Source organism: Chiroxiphia lanceolata, chromosome 1 (assembly GCF_009829145.1).
Source record: "Chiroxiphia lanceolata isolate bChiLan1 chromosome 1, bChiLan1.pri, whole genome shotgun sequence".
NCBI classification, from domain to species: Eukaryota; Metazoa; Chordata; class Aves; order Passeriformes; family Pipridae; genus Chiroxiphia; species Chiroxiphia lanceolata.
In genome coordinates this window covers 76,553,669-76,573,607 of record NC_045637.1, presented here as the reverse complement: position 1 = coordinate 76,573,607, position 19,939 = coordinate 76,553,669, and the positions used below count along the sequence as shown (strand labels likewise).

Sequence of the window (19,939 nt, the reverse complement as noted above, 5' to 3'; positions counted from 1 at the left end):
ATACTGAAACAAAGGTTTGGTTCATTCTCTCAGGCTTGGCGACAGCAGAAGTTTTTAATTTTGGCTTTTTAATACGCTTAGATACTGAACTTGTTAGCTGAGAATAGCCAGGTTCCACATAAAAGTAAGCAGAGCTCCTTGAGGATAATATCTAAGACACAAGTGAGAGGGTTTTTTACTTACTTTAATGCACAGCTGGATGGAAAAAACCACTAATATTAGATATGTTGCATGTACAACATAATGCTGCATGGGATGAAGGTGCATCACAATTACTGAAATCCTGAAGGCATAACTGCCAGAAGCTCAATCCACGCAGACAGGGAAAAGGCATCTCATGCTACACTTTTTGTGCCCTTCCCTTCAGCAATTCCCAATGACATTTAGCAGGGAGACAGTACTAATCTAGCTGGAGCTTTGATCTGCTCTAGTACAGCTGTACCGGTTTTCTTACGGTGCTGTGAGTTATTGACATATTTAGTAAATTTTTTCAAATTTTACTAGTGTAGAACAATTACCAATATCATAACACTTAGGTCAGTTCAAATTATTAAAACACCTTCAGAAATTCTTAACTTATTGTTGTTGATACAGAGATAACATCACTATAATAAATACTACTGTCTTTTTACAGGCCTGCTTATTCTCAGTAGCATTCCGCTCTCCAGTTTATACCCTCATTTTTTTCCTGTATTTTTAAAGTACTCATCACTGTTCGGTTGAAGTTCTGGTTAAACAATCAAAGGCTTTAACAAAACTATCCTTTAATATCATGCTGCACTCATACCATAAGACAGGAATTCAATCAACTCTGTTGCTAAAACTCCACAAGAAAATTTCTTACTCCCAAAGCATCAACATGCTTCAGTCTCAGCAGTGTTGCCAGGTACAATACTCAACAGCTAACTGCAGTTGCAGCCTGGAGCTGCAGTGCCACTATGCATGCACGTTGCTGGCTTCTGCGGAAGCTTTCACTGCTTAGGCTTCGTCTCTTGATTATTTTAAATGAAAGTACAGCTGTAACCCTACCCAAGCCATTTATTCTATTTTTAACCTTGCAGACATGCAGAGAAACACAAGGGGGAGGAGAAAACAGTGTTAAATTAAAAGATAGGAAGCATGCCATAGGTAAATCTATTTCTTTAAATCTTTCCTGATCTGAGTCACAGGGAGTTAGCAGAACGTATCTCTAATTGTCTGTGCCACAGTCCCAGTTTTCCTGGACTGCTTGCATTATTTCATCTGTTACCATCTTCTCTGGTCTCGTATCAGGCTTCACCTTTTACCACGTCAATGCCAAACATCATATAGACCACTCAGAATCACAAAAAAGCTGACTTCATCCTATTTTCAATAAATCTCATCTGTGATAAAATCAGGAGCTGAAATACCTTCCCTCCTTTACTCTTTTCCTGAAGTAGAGCCTGGGTTTTTTCCACTACATTTTAAATTTGTCTTTGAAATAGTATAGAAGCTTCCCAATTTGCAAGCATCTAGGATTTAAATTGCAGAGGGCTTGTATGATGCAAAGCATTAATTTGTTTTCCTGAGTCTTTGTGTCCTGTGAGTAGCTGCTCATAAGAGGACATGGAGGAATCTCTGAACAAAATGAAAACAGTTATCAATTTTACAACTAAAAGGTGGGAGCATGCTGAGACAGAAATAGAAGGTCCTTATGCTGCTATGCCTCACCTCCTCAAACTGCTTATTCTTGAGCTTAGCAGTCACTGCTGTCTTTTCCTACCAGCTGCTATGTAAGAAGTGCTCTTTGAAGTCATTTATCAGCACCAACTCCCTGCTGGCTGGGGGGGTGGGTGGGGAATACTGCAGCAACAGCTGAGGAGGAATGACCACGTACCACCTAGGTATAAGTTATTACCTCTCACTGGCTAACTGACCTTCCTCCCAGGGGAGCTGGGTGGAGATTAACTCTGTCCTTATTAAGGCCAGAAGCAAACCTGAACTTCAGAGACAGCAGGATTGAGGACAATTCCTTTGGTCACTTATTTACTTGCCTGTCTAACCATGTTCAATACTCTTTCAAGCAGCTGTTGAAGAAGGAAAGGCTGCTTTATTTGCCTTTTGCTAGCAGTGGGCAGACTGCTGTTAGCATACATGTATGGAATCTCGCAGTACCAGTAACTATATTGCTCAGTAGGACGCTAATGGCATTGCACAGTACGATTAAGCAGTATAAAGGTCTTTGCTTTCATGAAAAGAGCAAATTATAGTTGAAGAGTGGACATCTTTGTATTTTATTTTGTTTATTGGACTTTGAAGAAAGATTTGACAAAATATTCCCTGTACTACTGCTTTACAGGTCATTTGCAGTCTGCCTAATGGTGCCTCCAACAATGAAAGAATTCACTCTGTTGTTGTACAGTTACTTTTTAATAACCGAATTCTCAAGCACACAACCTCCTCTGCTCTAGATTGTCCCCTCTCTTTCAATTGTACCCTGTACAAGTGGGTTGGTAGGGAGAGAGCAGTGCTCAGTTCGTCTTCTGCTCTTACCTTCCTCCACTTACTGTTCTCTGTATAGGTAATGAAGATAGACAGCAAGACAGCATCAGATTAGTCAAGTAAAACATTCAATTTTGAAAAATAAATAGTGGTTCATACCCTAAGAAGTGGAAAAACTGAAGATGAGTCTTTTTGCGGGAAGGTGAAATGTTTTGTTCACCGCACAAGTGGTCAGAACACAAGACCTCCCACAGGCCACTCGGTGACAGGCCTTGGGAAACTAATGCGATCTGGGTGCTTGTAGGCTAAACAAAGGACAATTTCTGGCACATAACCAAAGAATGAGAGTAAAATCCCCGCTGTCTTGGAGGTGGTAGGACTTCAAAGACTAGGTTTAAAAGCCATCTGAACACGTAGGCACGTGACAACTGGATAAAAAGAGAAGAGCTAGATACTAGGATAGTAGGTAGGCTGAATTATAACAGAGTGGTTACTGAGTTTTACAGACTGTATTGTACAGCCAGTGTGTGTATTTTACCTGGTACACTGGTTTGTAACTTGACAAGAGGAGTGCCAGAGCATTTAAAGTCCCAAGTTTTGCACCATTCAGTCAGCTCGCTTCTTTAACATCCACTTTACTACAAGAATAACAGGAAGAAATAATTTTAAAATCAGAAAACCAAATTAAATAACAAAGTAGTTATACTTGAAGGGATGCCAGGTACCCCTTCTTATGGGGAAAGTCCTGTAAGGGCTGTGAGCACTGTTCTTCAGTGAGCGAACTGAAGCCAGACATACCAGCTGCCAACAGCCCCCTCAGCTCAGAAGTCCTGCCTCAGTACTGACAAAAAAATTAAACAGTATGTGCTACTGCTGTACCATTTGTAATGGGTTTTTCATGGAAGTTTTCCTTTCATGTGTGGACTAAACAGCACACTCTTCAATGAAAATAACAAGACTTCGTGGATTTGTGGCCTGAGGGCACTGTGTCTGCAGGACTGTGCTAACACCTTTGCCTTGCTATCAGGCGTATTGCATATTGAGAGGGCGGGCATCAGCAGCACATTTAAACCCCTAGTCCTGGATTTAGATCAGATTTCTGGGTCTTTCAGGACTTCAAATCTTTAGTTACTAAAATATTTGATAATCTGTTTAGGAATATGAATGTCTTAACCAGAGCAAATGCTGTAAAAATCAAGTTTCTTACTGGTTTTATAACAATTAGACCATTCAAGTACAATTATTTGCAGGAATCATAAAAATTCTTTCTATATGCATTAGTCTCATGTGAGGAACATGAATTGCTTCTGAAGTCTCTCTCTTACATATACCTGTATTTGAATGCAAGCTAAATATAAATATACAGCATATATATTTATCATTAGTAGAGTTATCTACTCATCAGTAAGTTAGTCCAGGAGGAACTATCTTTTGCTGTGCTTCCCTTCTGAAACATAAACATTTCTTAATTTAATTTTTCCTAGCTCTGTTTTGTGATGTTTTGGACGCCAAATGTGTCAGAGAAGATTTTAGTTGACATAATTGGAGTAGACTTCGCTTTTGCAGAGCTGTGTGTCGTTCCTTTGCGCATCTTCTCCTTCTTTCCAGTTCCAGGTAAAAAAAACAAGAAAAAAAAATTTTGTAACCTCGAAACCAAACCAACAGTGAGGTATGGTTATAGGATCTGGCATGGCTATACATACAAGTCTGGCTAAATGCGTGCCTAGCATAAGTATTGAAGCTGTTTGTATTGAAGGTGGTGGAGACCTAGCCTATTTACATTAGTAGTCAAGATACAAATCTTGCAGTAAGAGCATCAGTCATTGGGCAGATTTCTGACTGTCAAAAGTAAAGCTTGAATTCTTTCTATTGTAGTTGACCAGGAACAAACACGTGAATGGCAGTAGCGATTCATGAGAGCCAAGACTGAGAGTAACTGTTTGGAATAGCATCTAGGACCACCTCCACATTAACATCATCTCCATTAGTCTCCACTTCTGCTGCCAGACCCAGTGGCTTTTTGAGATACAGAGCATAAACAATATATAATAAAAGTTAGTACTCTTATCAAAGAGCAAAACAAGCTTGACAGCAATAATTGAAATGTTTCTCCTCAAAAAATTTCTAGCTCTGTAATTAAATGTGACATCATGTGTTGTTTTCTGCTTATATGACAAGACCATTTTGTAATAAAGATAAGCCTCAAATATAAGAATAGGTACATGTAGATGTATTTTTTTGTGCCTGACTGTTACACCATGTACCACAACAAATGGAAAATTTTCCTTGGTGTGACTTCTCTTTAGGGAAGGGGATAGGTTTTTTTTAAATGAAGAAAACAGAATGGACCATCTTTTAAATGGATTGTAAGAGAGCAGCTCTTAGGAAGGTTTGCTGTCCATAAGTGCCTTTTTTGTTTGTTTCTTTGTCTTCCTCAAATCAGTATATTAAAGCAATTTGAATACAAGATCTACTTCCTTTCTAATGGGGTTTCCCAGTGTGCAAAGTTACCAGCAACAAGTTTCACAGTGATTATTTCTGATTTGAATTTTCCTGCTCTCTGCATGAAAGAGGTGCATATGAGATGACTGACTTTTTTTTTTCTTTTACAACTCTTGCCTCTTTTTCTCCTCACCTCCTCCCCTTCCCGTTTCTGAACAGTGACTGTCAGAGCGCACTTGACTGGTTGGCTGATGACTCTGAAGAAGACATTTGTGTTGGCACCCAGCTCAGTGCTGCGGATTATTGTCCTCATCACTAGTCTCATCGTGCTGCCTTACTTAGGGTAAATCATTATTTTTCACAAAACTGATGGGTTTGTGTTCCTCTTCATTCCTGTTCCCTGTCACTTTATAGCTGAATTTGCATAGCTCAGACTTTTTTCCCCAAGTACTAACCATGATATAAAGGCTAAAGTGTCAATTTCTGAAAAAAGAAGCTTTACAAATTTACAAATGTGACTGCTCTGGGCAGGCGCAGTACTTATGTCCCATTTGAAAAAAATACGCAAATATCAGAGGCAAAACCATATCCTAAGGGGAATTTATTTCCATGTTGTTAAATGCATTGTTAAGAAAACTAATGGAGGAATATCTTGTTTATAAGTTAAATAATCTATTCTACAGCACTCTATACAAGACTTTAAATTCTTAGTCCATAATTAGATTCGGCGTGCTTCTAGTACTGAACAGTGTAGCCATTAAGAAACAAACAAGTCCTTTAAAATACCAGTTATTCTCTTTGCCAATGTATTATGTCTTTGAAGAAAATATTTCTAACAACAGACTGGTTCTATGTGCCAGTGAAAATACAATTACAAATCATGTATTCTAACACTACCATGACTGCTTTCTTTTTATGTCACCTACAGAGTTCATGGAGCCACTCTTGGAGTAGGATCCCTTCTAGCTGGTTTTGTAGGAGAATCCACCATGGTTGCAATAGCAGCCTGTTATGTCTATCGGAAACAGGTAAGAATTTTACTCTATAGGATCTGGTGAAAGCAGTTGATGAATATAGTGGATTTTAGTTCGGATTAGTTGAAATGTAACTCAGTGGCATCGCCACTTACTGAACTCGGTTTGCTTCCCTGTTTGGTCTCAGGAGTGTGCAACTTGGAAATTCTTTGGGTTGAAATAAAACCAAAAGGTGCCCTCCAGCTGCTAGTGAGCATTCAGGCCATGGGACATGCTGGTCTGATGTGATCCTCTTGTTCCTCAAAACACATGGGTAGCATGTCCTTACCACCACCTGTGTTGCACTGTATATCTACTACTACAGTACAACATAGCATTTTTATGTAGACATGGAAACTACTCATCCAAGCTTCTTATTATATTTGTGTATATATATATATATATATATGTATATATATATAATCATAGAATCACAGAATGATAGAATGCTTTGGGTTAGAAGGGACCTTAAAGTTCCAACTAGTTCCAACTCCCCTGCCATGGGATGTGTTATGTGGTGTATACATATATATCTCTGTGTGTACTTCTATTTCATTATAAAAACAGCTCTGCTGAAAATGGACAAAAAGTACAGTTGCTTATGTATTTTTACCATCTAGAGAAGTGGCTTAAAACAAGATATACTCCTGCAGCAGTTGATAATAACAACTTACAAATAATTAAACAGGGGAGGTTTTCTCCCTGGCATATTTTTATATTTTTCACACACTACAACCCTGCATGTACAGAGTAGTAGTGATACATGGATTTCAAAGAATATTCCACTACATTACGTTCAAACACAGGATAAATATTGTCTGGGTGACTGGGTACATCACAGTGCCTGCATGTTGTGTCCTTCCAGTTACGTATTCAAGGCACTGTGTAGGGCACCAGGTCTGACTCTGGGCAGAAACAGCATGGTTGTGTACATCGTTCCATAGTGCACCTCTGTGGGTGGAAGCAGAAAATGTAATCTATGCAGTGACTGTTTCTTTTTTAATTAGACATCTTATGAAGTGCCAAATGGAGATATCCACCACTCCTGTTTTTGGAAAAAAGTACAGAAGATGGAATATTTAAAAGCCTTATATTGCAACAACGTAGAATCAGTTTTGATATATATTAACAGCTCAGGCCATGGCAGCAGATCAAAATGTCAAGGTTCATAAGACAGTAGAAGAATCATGATCTCTGTCATGATTAGTCTGTCATGTTTTTCTTGAGAACCAAGGAGTAAAACCTGTAGACTCTGAAATGGCCTGTTCTTGGCCTGTGGTTCCACAAAATTGGACTAATGTCCTCATTGCTTGTTTGTTACAGTCATAGCTCATAGAGTGGTTCTGACCAGGTGCTTCATTTTTTGCAGTGGTGAGTGCAGGTAGTAATAACTGTGCCAACCTAATTTATTCTTTATTCAGTGTGACAGTGGCAGAGCCAACCAGTAGCTCTGTGCACCAAGTTGCTTTCACCTACAGTTTGAGAGCTGCAAATCAAGTGTTTCGTAGGCACCTCTGAAATTTTGAAACTCTGATATGCTCAGCTCAGCTGAATCAATAATACCTGTGGGGGCTATATTTTGTCAGCTGTCCAATTGTTTGCTGTAAAACTAGTCAGCCTGCTGAGAAATGGGTAATAAGGAACAGATGCTTCAACTTGTTTTGTAGGGGGTTGAACACTTCTTAGCTTTACTAATCCAGGACATCCTGGATGAATCATAGGACTCTTGAATGACCTCCTGCTCCTGCTAGCCAAAAATACTCAATATTACTTGGCCTTGGTTGGGTGGGGGATCACAGTGGACTGGCAGTATCAAGAAAAGCCAGAATGTTCGCATCTTGTAAAATGCCTGAAGTTTCACATTTGAGAAATTAGGTTGCCACCTCTGTTTCATTCCCTAGAGCAGCTTTTGTTCTCCCATATTTTGTTGGTTTGGGGGGTTTTTTTGTTGTTTTTGTTTGTTTGTTTGTTTGTTGGTTTTTTTAATAAAAAGTCTGTGATGTAAAAGATTCCAGATGCTCTCTTCCCTCCAGTCATGGCTGAAGCCTGTCTTGGATGCTGCTTAGCATAAGAAAGCCTCTATGATTGCGTTTATGTTAGAAAGGAGAAAGCTGAACCCCAGAAAGGTTATGAAAATCTTCCGAGTTAATCCAAGTTATTAGTGACAAGTCACAAATATGACACAGATATTCTAGTTTTTACTAAAATACTCTAAACAAACCAGGTTCCCACCTCACTACTCCCAGGTGCAGAAAGTTCATTGGAGTGTGTTCATGCACAACTTACTGATAGGTATCTGAATGCTTGTTTCAATCTAGAAAAAGAAGAGGAATGAGAATGAGACAGCTGTAGAAGGCGAAGACTCTGCAATGACCGACATGCCTCACACGGAGGAAATGACAGACATCGTAGAAATGAGAGAAGAGAATGAATAATAAATGGGATGCAATTGTTCTCTGCAGGGACGATTGGAGTGACACTTCAGCATCTTGTCGTCTCTCATACTTTTTCGTTTGTTCATTTTTATTTTTGTAATAAAGAGGCCTTGATTTAAAAGGTTTCAGATAAATTCTCTAGCATACTGAGTATGCTCTCACTGATGAGGGACCTAAAAAGAGGTCTTTGCTTCTTTATTTTTTTTTTCCAATTGAATTTGTTTTCTCACTCCATGCAAACATAAAAGATACAATTGCATCACTGTAGAGTCTTCCTTACTTATGCATCTACCTTCTCTGGACAATCTGCATTTGTCAACCAAAGCCCTGCTCTCTGTGCATGTGTGTGTGTGCGTGTGTGTGGGCATGCACTTGCGCGCTCACACGTGCACACTGGCACGTGCCACTGGCTCAACGCTACTGCCATAATCCTTCTCCCTCCCCTCTTTCCTTTTCCTTCCTTTTCTTCATGAGAAATGTAAAGGAAAAGAAGTTGGAATACAGAGCTTTATTTTACTTGCTTGAAAATGACTTTGCTACATAAACTAATATACTATGGTGAACTATATCTTTTTGTTTGGCCTCGTCACTAGAGCTTATACTGCACAGGGTAAAAGACAGGGAGGAACATGTAAGTCTCCACATACAAAGTGGAGAAAAACAGGTTCCTCTCTCATATTAAAACTGTGTGGATGTATATATACACACACAGGTACATAAACAGAGACATACATACATATATATTTATATATGTATGTATGTATATGATAAATAAAGTACACACAGGACAAGAACTCTATTTAGCTTTCATTCCAGCAGAAAGATAGCAATCTTTTGAAAAATGTAAACATTTAATTCAGAATTTTCTTGAATCATTAAGCCCCACCTTACATATAATTTTCATTAGGGGAAAAAAGACAGGCACTATCCTCTTCTGAAGAGGGTGATGGCAACTGATAAACTACAACTGTATTTAAATTAAACAAAAATAAATATTGATAAGCTTTACCAAAGTTCTTGTCCACTGATCTAACTTTAATTTTTAAAGGTTGATTTGCTCTATATACTTATTTCTGGTGCCTCTATATTAAAAAAAACAAACAAACATAACATATGCAGGATACCATGGTATATCACGTTACTACACATAGCTCGATGAAATTTTTTATAGAGAGATACACATAATCACGTGTGTGTATATGTATATATACTTATATACACATGGCACACACACTCATATGTATGTTTTGCTATAATATATTTACCTATGCAGTAGGTCAAAATCCGTATGGTGAATCTCAAGTACTGGTGGTCCTCCAAGTTGATAATTAGGGGCTTTGTTTATATGTTTGCTCTCAAGGCAAGCATTATGTGGGAGCTGGGAGCTGCTCACACCAGTCCTCCAGTGCTGTGCACGGAGCAGGCGGCGGGCGCTGTGTGGCTGAAGTGGGTTAAATAACAGAGCGTGAGGTCGGGTGGGTGACTCAAGTTGGGTGGAAATGAAGCCTGTGTAAGAGATGACCAGGGAGGTTTTGGGTGCCACTGATGATGGCTGCAGCAGCAGCTTGTATTTCTGTGCTCTTCTGTGTTTGGCTGCAGGGCAGCGTTCATTACCGGTCTGTAGTACCTTGGGTTCTTTCAGATTTAATCACGTCAGAGTCTGGAAACCATTATCCTCCATCCTATATCCATAAACCAGTTAATTTAAACCTTATTTAGTAAAAGTATATTTTTCTAAGTTGTGGAAATTATTATTTAATTGTGGACAAATTCCTAGATTTATTTGCCAGGTAGTCCCAGCACTCAGAGAACTGATCAAAACTAAACATTACATTAAATGTTTTATCAATATATGTGTATGTAGACATACACATGTATATAAATATATATATACTGTATATTATGTACATTTATTTTAAACTACAATATGTTTCCTATTTTTCCAAGTTCAGCTGAAAATGTCTCTACCAAACTGCAGAGTTGACTAGTAACCAGTTATGGCCATCGTGAAAGGCATTGTATCAATGAACTTTACATTTTTTCGGAAACATTTGTACCAATTTGTTACATGTGCAAATGCAATAAGAAAAAAAGGTAGAAATTACTGTGTTAACTAACAGATTTGCAACATCACTTCTCAGTTAATGAGCAGTGGCACTAGGATGGTAAGACTAAATCCATTTACCACGTTTTTCTGTGCCACCATGGGGTAAATCCTGGTTTTGACAGTAGTTTAAAAGAAAATTTAAAAAAAAACCCTCAGACAAAGTAATGTGTGCAGTATGTAGTCTGTGCACATCCATGAATACAGGTTCTCAAACAATCATATGTATATAATGTGTATATAGACTGTTACAGATCACAGTGGCCATTTGAGGTCTCCTCTGTTCACATAGTTTTGGTTTCTCCAGTACATTTGTATTCAAGTCCACAAGATACAGTTTTTCAGGAACTGTAGAGATGAAGCAAGAAAATATTTTTGTGTAATATTTCTTTGGTACATGACTAAAATTCAAACAGCAGTATTTTTGAAAAATGTTGAGCATTACCAATGTAGGTTTCAAGGTAGTAATTGCACCAAAAAGTAAAAATTTGAAAACAAATTAAAGGAAAACATGGAGGCTTGTGCTTTACATAAAAGTTGAACAAATACAAAAGTTGAATTATTGGTCATACAGAGATAAACTAATGGTATTGTAAAAGATAAATTTTCAATTGTGTGGGTAATACTTACTAGTCCTTTATTTTGCAAGATACTGAATGAGCACAGGAGTGGTGGGATTTGTGTGAGAATTCAAGCAGTGACATAAAGACACGTGCATTGCATCACTTTTTGCTTCCTGCAGGTCATGTATTTCTTTTCGTTGCTCTGCTGGATTAACAAAATGTGATGATGTTTCTGCAGCGAGTGATTCCAAGCCAGCCCCTCATGCTGGTTCAGGTGCTCGCTGGGGGACAGGCAGGGTTCTCAGCAGGAAGGGGTATGTCCAGGTTGCTATTCCTCTGTCCCTTGAAGGCACTGGTTATGCTTCTGGGTACTGTTGGTAGGAGCTTCAGTGACCACTTGAAACGTTGCTGCTCCAGCTCCCAGTCAGTGGCAAATTGGCTGGACTGGTGAAACAGCCAGTCTGATGAGTTACAGTCTGGGAGTGGGCAGCCATCCTCTATGGCCAAAGCTCCAGTCAGAGCATTACTGATTCTAGTATCTCAGGCAGATGCTGGTACATATCCTGTTCTGCACCTTTTCTTTTCCAAAAGGACTTCCCTGAGTTCTAGTAAAATGGCTTAGCTGTCTCTCTCTTGTGCTGTTGCTTATGAAATGGCTATCTATCTCTGTGGTAATTATTTTACAATAGAAACATGTTATGTTTCTGTGTCAGAGAGCTGGAGCGCAGTCATCTCAATGAATTCATGTGGAGACTTGGCCTTTCCAGTCTGAATTATACAATCAAAATTACAATAAAAAGAGGAAAAATGTTGATCTTCATCCTACATCTCATGTTGCAGAACAATTTGCACAGTGGGAAATAAGAGCAGAACACTGATAAGCTGTGGATTAATGTTCCTTGGCTTTTAATACATTTGCAAAATTGTGTTAACTTGTCTTGAGCTTTCCCTTTTCAGAATTAACACTCCAGGTTTTTCCCTCACTGCCTTAAGCAGGCTCTCACGCTTACCAAGCCATGGACTTGATGGACAAAGCTCTGCATTTCTCAGTGCTTGAGGCCATTTGGGTGCACCAGCGGGTTCCCAAGGCATGGGGCAGTCCTGCTCCCCATCCCCCTGGTGCAGCCATTCCAGGCAGGAGGGCTCAGTTCCCTGCTTCTTAGATAGAGCCACCCTGAGTGAGAGGATTGGGTAAGTAACAGAGAAGTCTTTTGTTTTCTACTCATTTTGCTGCTAAATATTTCTTTTGAGCAGGAGATTTATATCTGGCTCTTGCTCAGTGTTTTGCCAAATCTGCAGCCAGAGAGGAGCAGCCTGAGACAGAGGGTTAGCTGATGAATGCAGCTGATTCAGGGCAGGCCACGGCACATGAACAGAAACCTTTTCAAGGCAGGAGTGCCTGCTTTTGTGGGATGGCGCCTCATGCTTAAAAAGAAGGGAGAAAGGATGCTTTCAGGCCCAGGCACCAGAATTGTCAGGCATACTTTCGTGTTGGGCTGCAAGGTGGCAACAGGAATCGAGCATCCTGCAGCTCGAGCATCCCAACCCCACTGCCAGCATCCTCAGTGAAGTGTGGGACAGTGTAGAGAATGGTGTGGCAGCAGTATTGGCTCTGTCTCTCACTGAGGTTTTGTCGTTGTGGCATGGTTGGCACAGGGTTGAGTGCAGCCAGTTGTTACCTGAGGATAATTGCAGGATTAGTCTACTAGAAGGCCATGCATATGTATATGTGTGTGTATACGAGAGTGTTGCACAGGCATTTTTATTACAACCTCTGTATAGTTCATTGGAACAAGGAAGTCTAAACACAAACAAGTCTAAACATGATTTTAATGTGGGACTAGTACTAAGCCATTTTTAAAAATTGCAGTTTAAAGCTACATAAAAGAGTAAATAAAACAGTAGACCTATACCAGTAAGCTAAAGCATGATTTAGATCAGTAAGCTGGAATGGGAGAGAAAGAGGACATGTTGAAAATCTTATGGGTAATGTATACCCATCCTGAATACAACAGCATGGTGTGGATATGAGAGAATCAAAGGGCAGAAAACACCAGAGCTGTGGCTGCTGCCATTTCCCTTTCAGCTGCCCTTAGAGGGACTGAAGGATGAGGAACCGTGTGTCCATGAAACACCACTTCTAAGTATTTTGGTTTCCAGGTGAAAGACTCTTCAGAGAGAAGAGTATGAAACATCTTAGAAGATGATTCAAGCAGAAATAAACCAGCATGCAGGTTTTATAATGTGTAGTGAGGAGGCACTACATAGTTTCCTGTTTCTGAGTAACTGGCAGGTTTGAATTAAGGAAATATCACATAAATATTAATTAAACACAAGACAAAATTATCCCAATTTTGGTATCAAATTGGCATTTCTCAAATACCAGCTAAACCATGATATGTTAGGATTCCCTTCCCCCATTCATGTTTGTTTTTTTACTAGAATTCAAGTGCAGCAAGCCATCTTTTTTTGAGGGAGCAAGCTCCTGTGGAGAGGATACAGTGCAGAGCAGGCTGTGGGGACTTGTGGCAGAGTACCAGGTGGAATGAAGAGCTCCAGATTTATTCTGTGCTCTGCAACACACTGTATAGCAGCCTGACAGCATCATGAAACAAGGCAGAATTGTCAGCTTAGCAGCAAACTTGGTCCAAGTGTGGTCGCAAGCTGTGGCAGCCCTGCAGAGCAGCAGAAGGGCATGGGATGCAGGGTAGCCCTGGCTCCGAGCTCAGGCTCAGACAGCCTGTGTGGATTTTCTTTGGAGAGCCAAGTTCAATTGTCAGTGCATAGATGCAATCCTCAGCAAAACCACTGCCAGACTTCTCAGTAATTGGCACCTTCTAAACAAAAAGGCTAAAGACAAATATGGGGGCAGAGCTTTAAGCTCAGCTTGGAGCATGGACTTGCACAGAAGGGCATTTTGGCCACAGATCATGGAAATTAATTGTACAGTTAGTGGGCTTCAGTCTCAGCATTTCATAGTCATGGTATACACTCTATCTTAGTAAAACAAAGAATGGCAGTATATTTCTAGGTTGCCATTTGCCTGTAATCCTGAGGGGAAAGTTTTCCTTAGTATTAGCAAGCCTTGTCACTGCTCAAATCAATTTATTGGGTTTATCTCATTATTTTCTGTTATTCCTAGTTCAGTGTCTTCAGACATTTCCTTATTTTCTTCTGAAGGCTCCTGCTAGGCTCATTTTGTCTGTTGGCATTTTGAGAAGGAAAATGTAATCATCATGCTGACTGAACGTCAAGTAATACTGTGATTAAAAAGTAGCTTACAACAAAACTCTTCTTTGATGGAGTGTTTTTTACTTCTCATTTGCTAAGCTGAAAAGGAGAGTCAAAAAGTAGAAGGAATTGGGGAGTGTCTTTATTTAAAATCAAGAATTAATTGAGTTAATTTAAGTTTATTTCTTAACTCCAGCCACTTTGAGTCACGGTCTCACAGATCACTAGAAAGTAACAAACTTTTACAGCAAAGTTAGCACTGCATCCCCAGAGCAGCACAGAATAGTTTGAAGTATGTAGGCTTCTTATATTTCACAACTGAATGTATAACAATGGGTTCGAGAGCCTGATCAACAGGGGCAGTCCATTAAGTTTAAAGTCCATCTGGACAAGAGCAGCCTGGTCCAATGTCGAAGGTGGCCCTGCTTTGAGTGGAGGGGGACTTAACAAGATAACTGGCTGCAATCCCCTTCCTGCCTAAATTGTTCTCTGATTCAACCAGGAACGTAGAGGGGTCCCTTCATCTTAAAGGACTTGAGATTGCTTGCCTGTTTTTTAGGTTTTCGGTTCAGGGTTGGGAGATAGTACCTAATAGGGGTCTACAATGTAGACATGTGAGCAAACATCTGAGCTGCACAGATTCTTTTGCTGATGACAAAATGTTCATATTGCAGAACCAGCTGTACAGTACCCTCCCACCCTCTGGGAGCCCACAACAAGGATAAAGCAAAAATAAGTTATTGTATCTGCAGATGAAGTATTTGAGTACTGTTCTGCACTTTTCCCATTAACTCTCTAAGCAAAACCACCTGAAAACAGCAAGCAATTGCACCTATTACCTGCTTCCTCCCATCTCTCTTCCTGTGCATCATTCAGTGCTTAAAAAAAGCGCTACCCTTTCTCATAACTCCTCTCTGTAATCAAGGTAATGCAAAGTCAATACTTATATTTATGTAATAAAATGGCTTGGCCTATCTGCAAATGAGAGCATATAAATCCTCTCTTAGGAAAGGATGTATTTCAAAATTGGAACAGCAGCTTTATCCATAATTCAGCAAAAAACCCCACAACAGAAATGCAAAGAAAAAATTGCAGAACTGAAAAAAAGAAAATTAATTGCATTAACTTTTAATGAGAATACTGCCTGGATGGAAAGTAAGGTGTATGTACACATGCAGAAAACAGCAGAGCCTGGAACTAATGTTCATTACTCAACTTTGTAGTTTGCTCTCCAAAGCAGCACTAATGTTACTCTGCTTTTGCGTGCTATTATGATGAACAAAAAAATCCCTCCTGAGCTATAACAAAACAACTGGAAGGCTACAGGCAGCAAATTTACTGGTTACTTAGACCAACTGATTTTGTCTTCAGACTTTGCAAGCACCACAAAATTGCAAAAGCAAAAACTCCAAAAAAGTTAAAGGGACCTATTTTTGTAGATGATATACCCTTACTTATTACCATCAACAAGTTTTTCACTTCACTTACTTAAGGTTTGATAAAAATACCTGCAGTATCTAGTATATTTTTAAAAAGCAAACGCACAAGATGCGAAACTCAACCTGTGTTTTCAAACTGGGCAGAAATGGCCCCCACCATCACAAAGGCAAGCAAGCTCAAATCCTGGTGCTTTGGCAGCACAGCCTAGCAGCATTCCCAAGCTTGAGAAAGCCTTGCTTGATCTATATGGGACAGAAAGCTTCTGGGAGTGCCTGAGGAGGAGCACATGTGAGTTGTGAGGAGTGAGTGTGTGTATGGGGAGAGAGACAGACGGCTGCAAATGAATGAGTTGAAGCATCTTTTGCAAGCACCCTGTGCTATGTTACTCTGCAAGGACCACACTGGTGGGCAGAGAGAACCATAAGCCCATTCTATTATCATCTTTAGTGAAAGGTTCACTTTAGTGAGAGGTTATCAGGCAGTCTTACCAGATACTAGTTACTAAAGACAAACTTTACTGTGCAAACTGTCTCAGCTTTTGCAATGGAGAAGCCAGTATCACACACTCTGCTCTCTCCGTCTTTGCATACTTGAGGAGGGCCTGCCACAAGGTCACTCCAGAAGGAAACTACAAAGGTTGAGCAAAACCTAAAGTGCAGAGCAGCAGATGAGGACTATTTTGTCTTCACAGCAGGAAATTATCATGGAGGAGAACCAAACTGTGTAGATATAACTCCTAGGAAGTCTCTTGAAAGAGATGGAGTTTCTGAACAAAGATAGCTTTGACCACATCATGCAAGGTCAGATTCCACCATTAATAACATAACACTACAAAGATAGAAGGTTCTCCAATCTCAGAGGGGTGCTATAAGGATAACATTCACTAATGCTGGTGATGGATGCTTGGATAATACAGGGAACAGTGTCACAGAAATGCCTAAAAATTAGAATATTTGCATGTTCTAATTGTGCCTTTGGGTTCTCTAAAATTGACTTGTTTTTAGTTTTATGGAAATACTTTTATAATTGGGAGTGAGGAGTAGTGTCTGGAAGCAAGATCCTAAAAAAAAAGCAGCCCAAAATCTGAAGTCTCTTGCTTAGTAAAGAGGGGGAAGGAAGTTTGGGAGCCTTATCTTTTCCTGACCTGGCCCTCTGACCATGGATTATTCTGCAGGACAACATCTTATTCTCAGCAGGCTGACAATGCTGAAAGAGACAAGAGCAGTAACTGGCCACACTTTGCTGAAGTTGCATGGGGATTAAGGTCAATTCTCTATAGAAAAATTTCTAGAGAAAAGGCCCCATTTTTCAGTTTGCTTCTGTAATTTGAAGGTAATCTGAGAACTAGGGAAATGCATATTTCACCTGAGAGGTATCACTTGGTTTTCATGTCTTTCAGAATATCTTTCAGCATCAGATTCAAATTCTTTCCATAGGATAAAGCTGTTTTTATGCAAAGCAGTGTGCCTAATAGCCATCCTCAACTACTTAAACAAGTCAATTTTGCAAGGACTGTAGGTGTCAAGCCAGAGCACCGTTTGGAACTACAGTACAGGGATCCTAGATTTTAAATGAAATGTTACCTCATGCATCATTTTCTGTCATACTTGTAGAATTCCAGTTGATTTCTGTCAAAATAAATGTTGCTTTCTGTAATTTGTACACATGCTATAGCTACTGGTTTGGGGGGTTTTTTTACTGACCATTTTGCTTTGCTTTAAACATGTGGGTTTTCTTTAAACTCTGAAGAAACCAATGAAGGTTACAACTTTGTACATTTTTTAAATCACTGCTAAGGTCAGAAGTATAAAAGTATGTGTCACATTAAAATTGAGTGCTCTTTATGTATTTAGCAGAGATGTATGTTTTTGCGTTGTTAAAAAGAATGATCTATGCTTTCTTTGAGGGGGATCTGTGCTCCAATATTGTCCAATAGCTTTCATATTCTAATTACTTTAATTAAAGTTCTAACAGTTTGCATATGATTAATGATTCTGATTGCTTCTGTTTTATTAATTCTGATAATCTGACATGGTCTAAAATGCTCTTCTCATTTGGAACAAGCAAAATATACTTCCTGGTGAGAAATTAATCCAACACGCAAATTGTTTTTGAACTATGAGCATGATGCTGCCAACTGCAAGGTCTTAACTTGAAGTTAATGAAATCCAAAAGTATCCATAAAATGATGCGAGACAAGCTCTTTATTTCTACAAAACCTCCAAGTGTCGTTGATATGGAAATACCATGGTCAGAATACTTTTTCCATACTACATCAAATACTTTTGTAATTCCTGTTAAATAAATATTTAGTATTAAAAGGAGAGCATTATTCTCATCAGGCCAAAGTAATGTCATGAGAAGATGCTTTATCCATCCATCTGGCAAGTCACGAAAGCTGTTCTTATGAAGCTGCAAAAACATTCCTAATCAAAAATGCTTTATTTTGAACATGTTCTCCCAAATGACCAAATCTGAGCCACCCAGGGCTAGCCAGAAGACTGGCTATGGGATCACAGCTTTTAATGTCTCTCCTGATTTGACACTTGAGCAGCCACTGTTTTTAAAATGGCCTTGGAGAGGTACAATGGTTGGGCTTTGCTCATATTTTCCTCATGACCCCCCCGGGACCCTGCTGCCTCAGCTCTCCTCATGCTGGCCCACAGCAGAGACACAGACTATGTTCTCAGAGAGAAGTCCAACTTCTCCAGCCCACAAAATGACCTCCTCTCATACTGCTTTCAGTTTCAGGCAGCCTTAGGATTCCCCATCTCTTGTCAACCCATCAATTCCTTCCTGTTTCCTCTTGTCTCCTCTCCTTGGGGCTCCGTGACCACCTTCCCATCCCACTGGCATCTGTGGCCACATCCCCAGTACAGTGCAGGGGTTGGCAGTTTCCTGGCCTCTGCAGGGTGTGTCCCGTCTTCCCTGTGACAGCGCTGGGAACAGGAGCTCTGTTTCTCCTGGACTTTGGTGCAGGGCTGTCCAGGGGACCTTTCGGAGAACTTGAACTGGCTGTGGCTCTTGCTATGTCCAGCTCCCCCTTCTCGATCTCCAGCCATGGCTAGAGAAAGGATCAGCTTATGTCTGGTCACATTCCTGCCCGAGACTGGGAATGCTGAGTGGGGCAGGGAATATAATTAGGTCATCTACACCAGCAGACGATAACTCCCTTCACCGCCCACAGGCACACACTCATTAGCTGCTGGCACCCGCCACTGCTGTACCATGGCCGCTTGCACAGAGCGTGCCCTGACCTTGTCCAAGCTCTCCATGCCCAGAGCACTGGCCTGGCAGGAGGCCCTGCTAAAAAAAAAAACCGGAAAAAAAAAAAAAGAGGCTCTGTTAGGGCTCAGAAAAAGATACTGCCCTTGTGCCTGACGGCTCTCCATGCCCGCTTATGAGGGCAGGGCCAAGGAAGCCAACATCCCCATGGTTTGGAAAACCAGAGCCTGTTTGTAAACAGGTTTGAGAATTTCTGCTGCACTGCTTTGTTTTGAGCAGACTGAGCAAGGCCAAACAATGCAAACAGTCATGTGGCAGTGACTTTTGACTTCTCGTAAACTACCTTGTACTCCTTACTTTGCTCTTCCTAAGCAAGAAAGGGTCTGATCCAAAGCAGGTAAGAAGTAATACATGCAGTATGATGTCAAATAGCATTATTAATTCACCTTCTTAACCTGTAGTCTTGAAAGTCTCTCTCCCTCCCTCCCATCAGCAGCCCCTCCTCTGACTTTTCCTCCATCAGTAATGATGACAATTAGCTCTTCCATCAACAACATATACTGAAATATAATCCAGTTTATTTCCCCAAAGGGCATGCAAAAACCTTAGATGAGAGAGTGCCCAATCCCACACAGAAACTCTCCCGTTTGTGGGTGGTGCTGCATAGCATTTGCTTTTGTGTCCAATAATCATTGACAAAGTGGGGGAACATGGCTATGCTGGAGGTTTATAGCATCTATACTGGTGGGGGAAGATCTGTTCCATGCCAAGGAACGGAAAAGGGCTCTTTATCACAGACAGGTAGAAAAATTCTGACACTAACAGAGGTATGGCACTAAGAGAGCAGAAGCCCTGCTGTTGCCTTTTGGCTGGGCTTGTCTGTAAATGACACTTCTGAGCAAGGTGTTGGATGATTGCAGTGAATACTCTCCCAGTCCTTGTGACATGCAGGGAGGAAAACCAAGGCCTAGTGGTTGCTGAGGAAGATACAACCCAGGAGAAAGTCAAGCAGTAATTATTAAC

The 19,939-nt window shown here is 40.3% G+C and overlaps 1 protein-coding gene across 1 annotated transcript in view; it reads left to right on the top strand.

The window, feature by feature from the left end:
• ANKH (ANKH inorganic pyrophosphate transport regulator) overlaps positions 1-14,309 on the top strand; it is a 106,018-nt gene extending 91,709 nt beyond the window's left edge. The window contains exons 9-12 of the mRNA XM_032685793.1: positions 3,948-4,077; positions 5,125-5,248; positions 5,834-5,933; positions 8,237-14,309. Of these exons, the coding sequence (XP_032541684.1) occupies positions 3,948-4,077; positions 5,125-5,248; positions 5,834-5,933; positions 8,237-8,353 (471 nt within the window). The 3' untranslated portion in view covers positions 8,354-14,309. The remainder of the gene's footprint in view (positions 1-3,947; positions 4,078-5,124; positions 5,249-5,833; positions 5,934-8,236) is intronic.
• Positions 14,310-19,939: the final 5,630 nt, after the last annotated feature.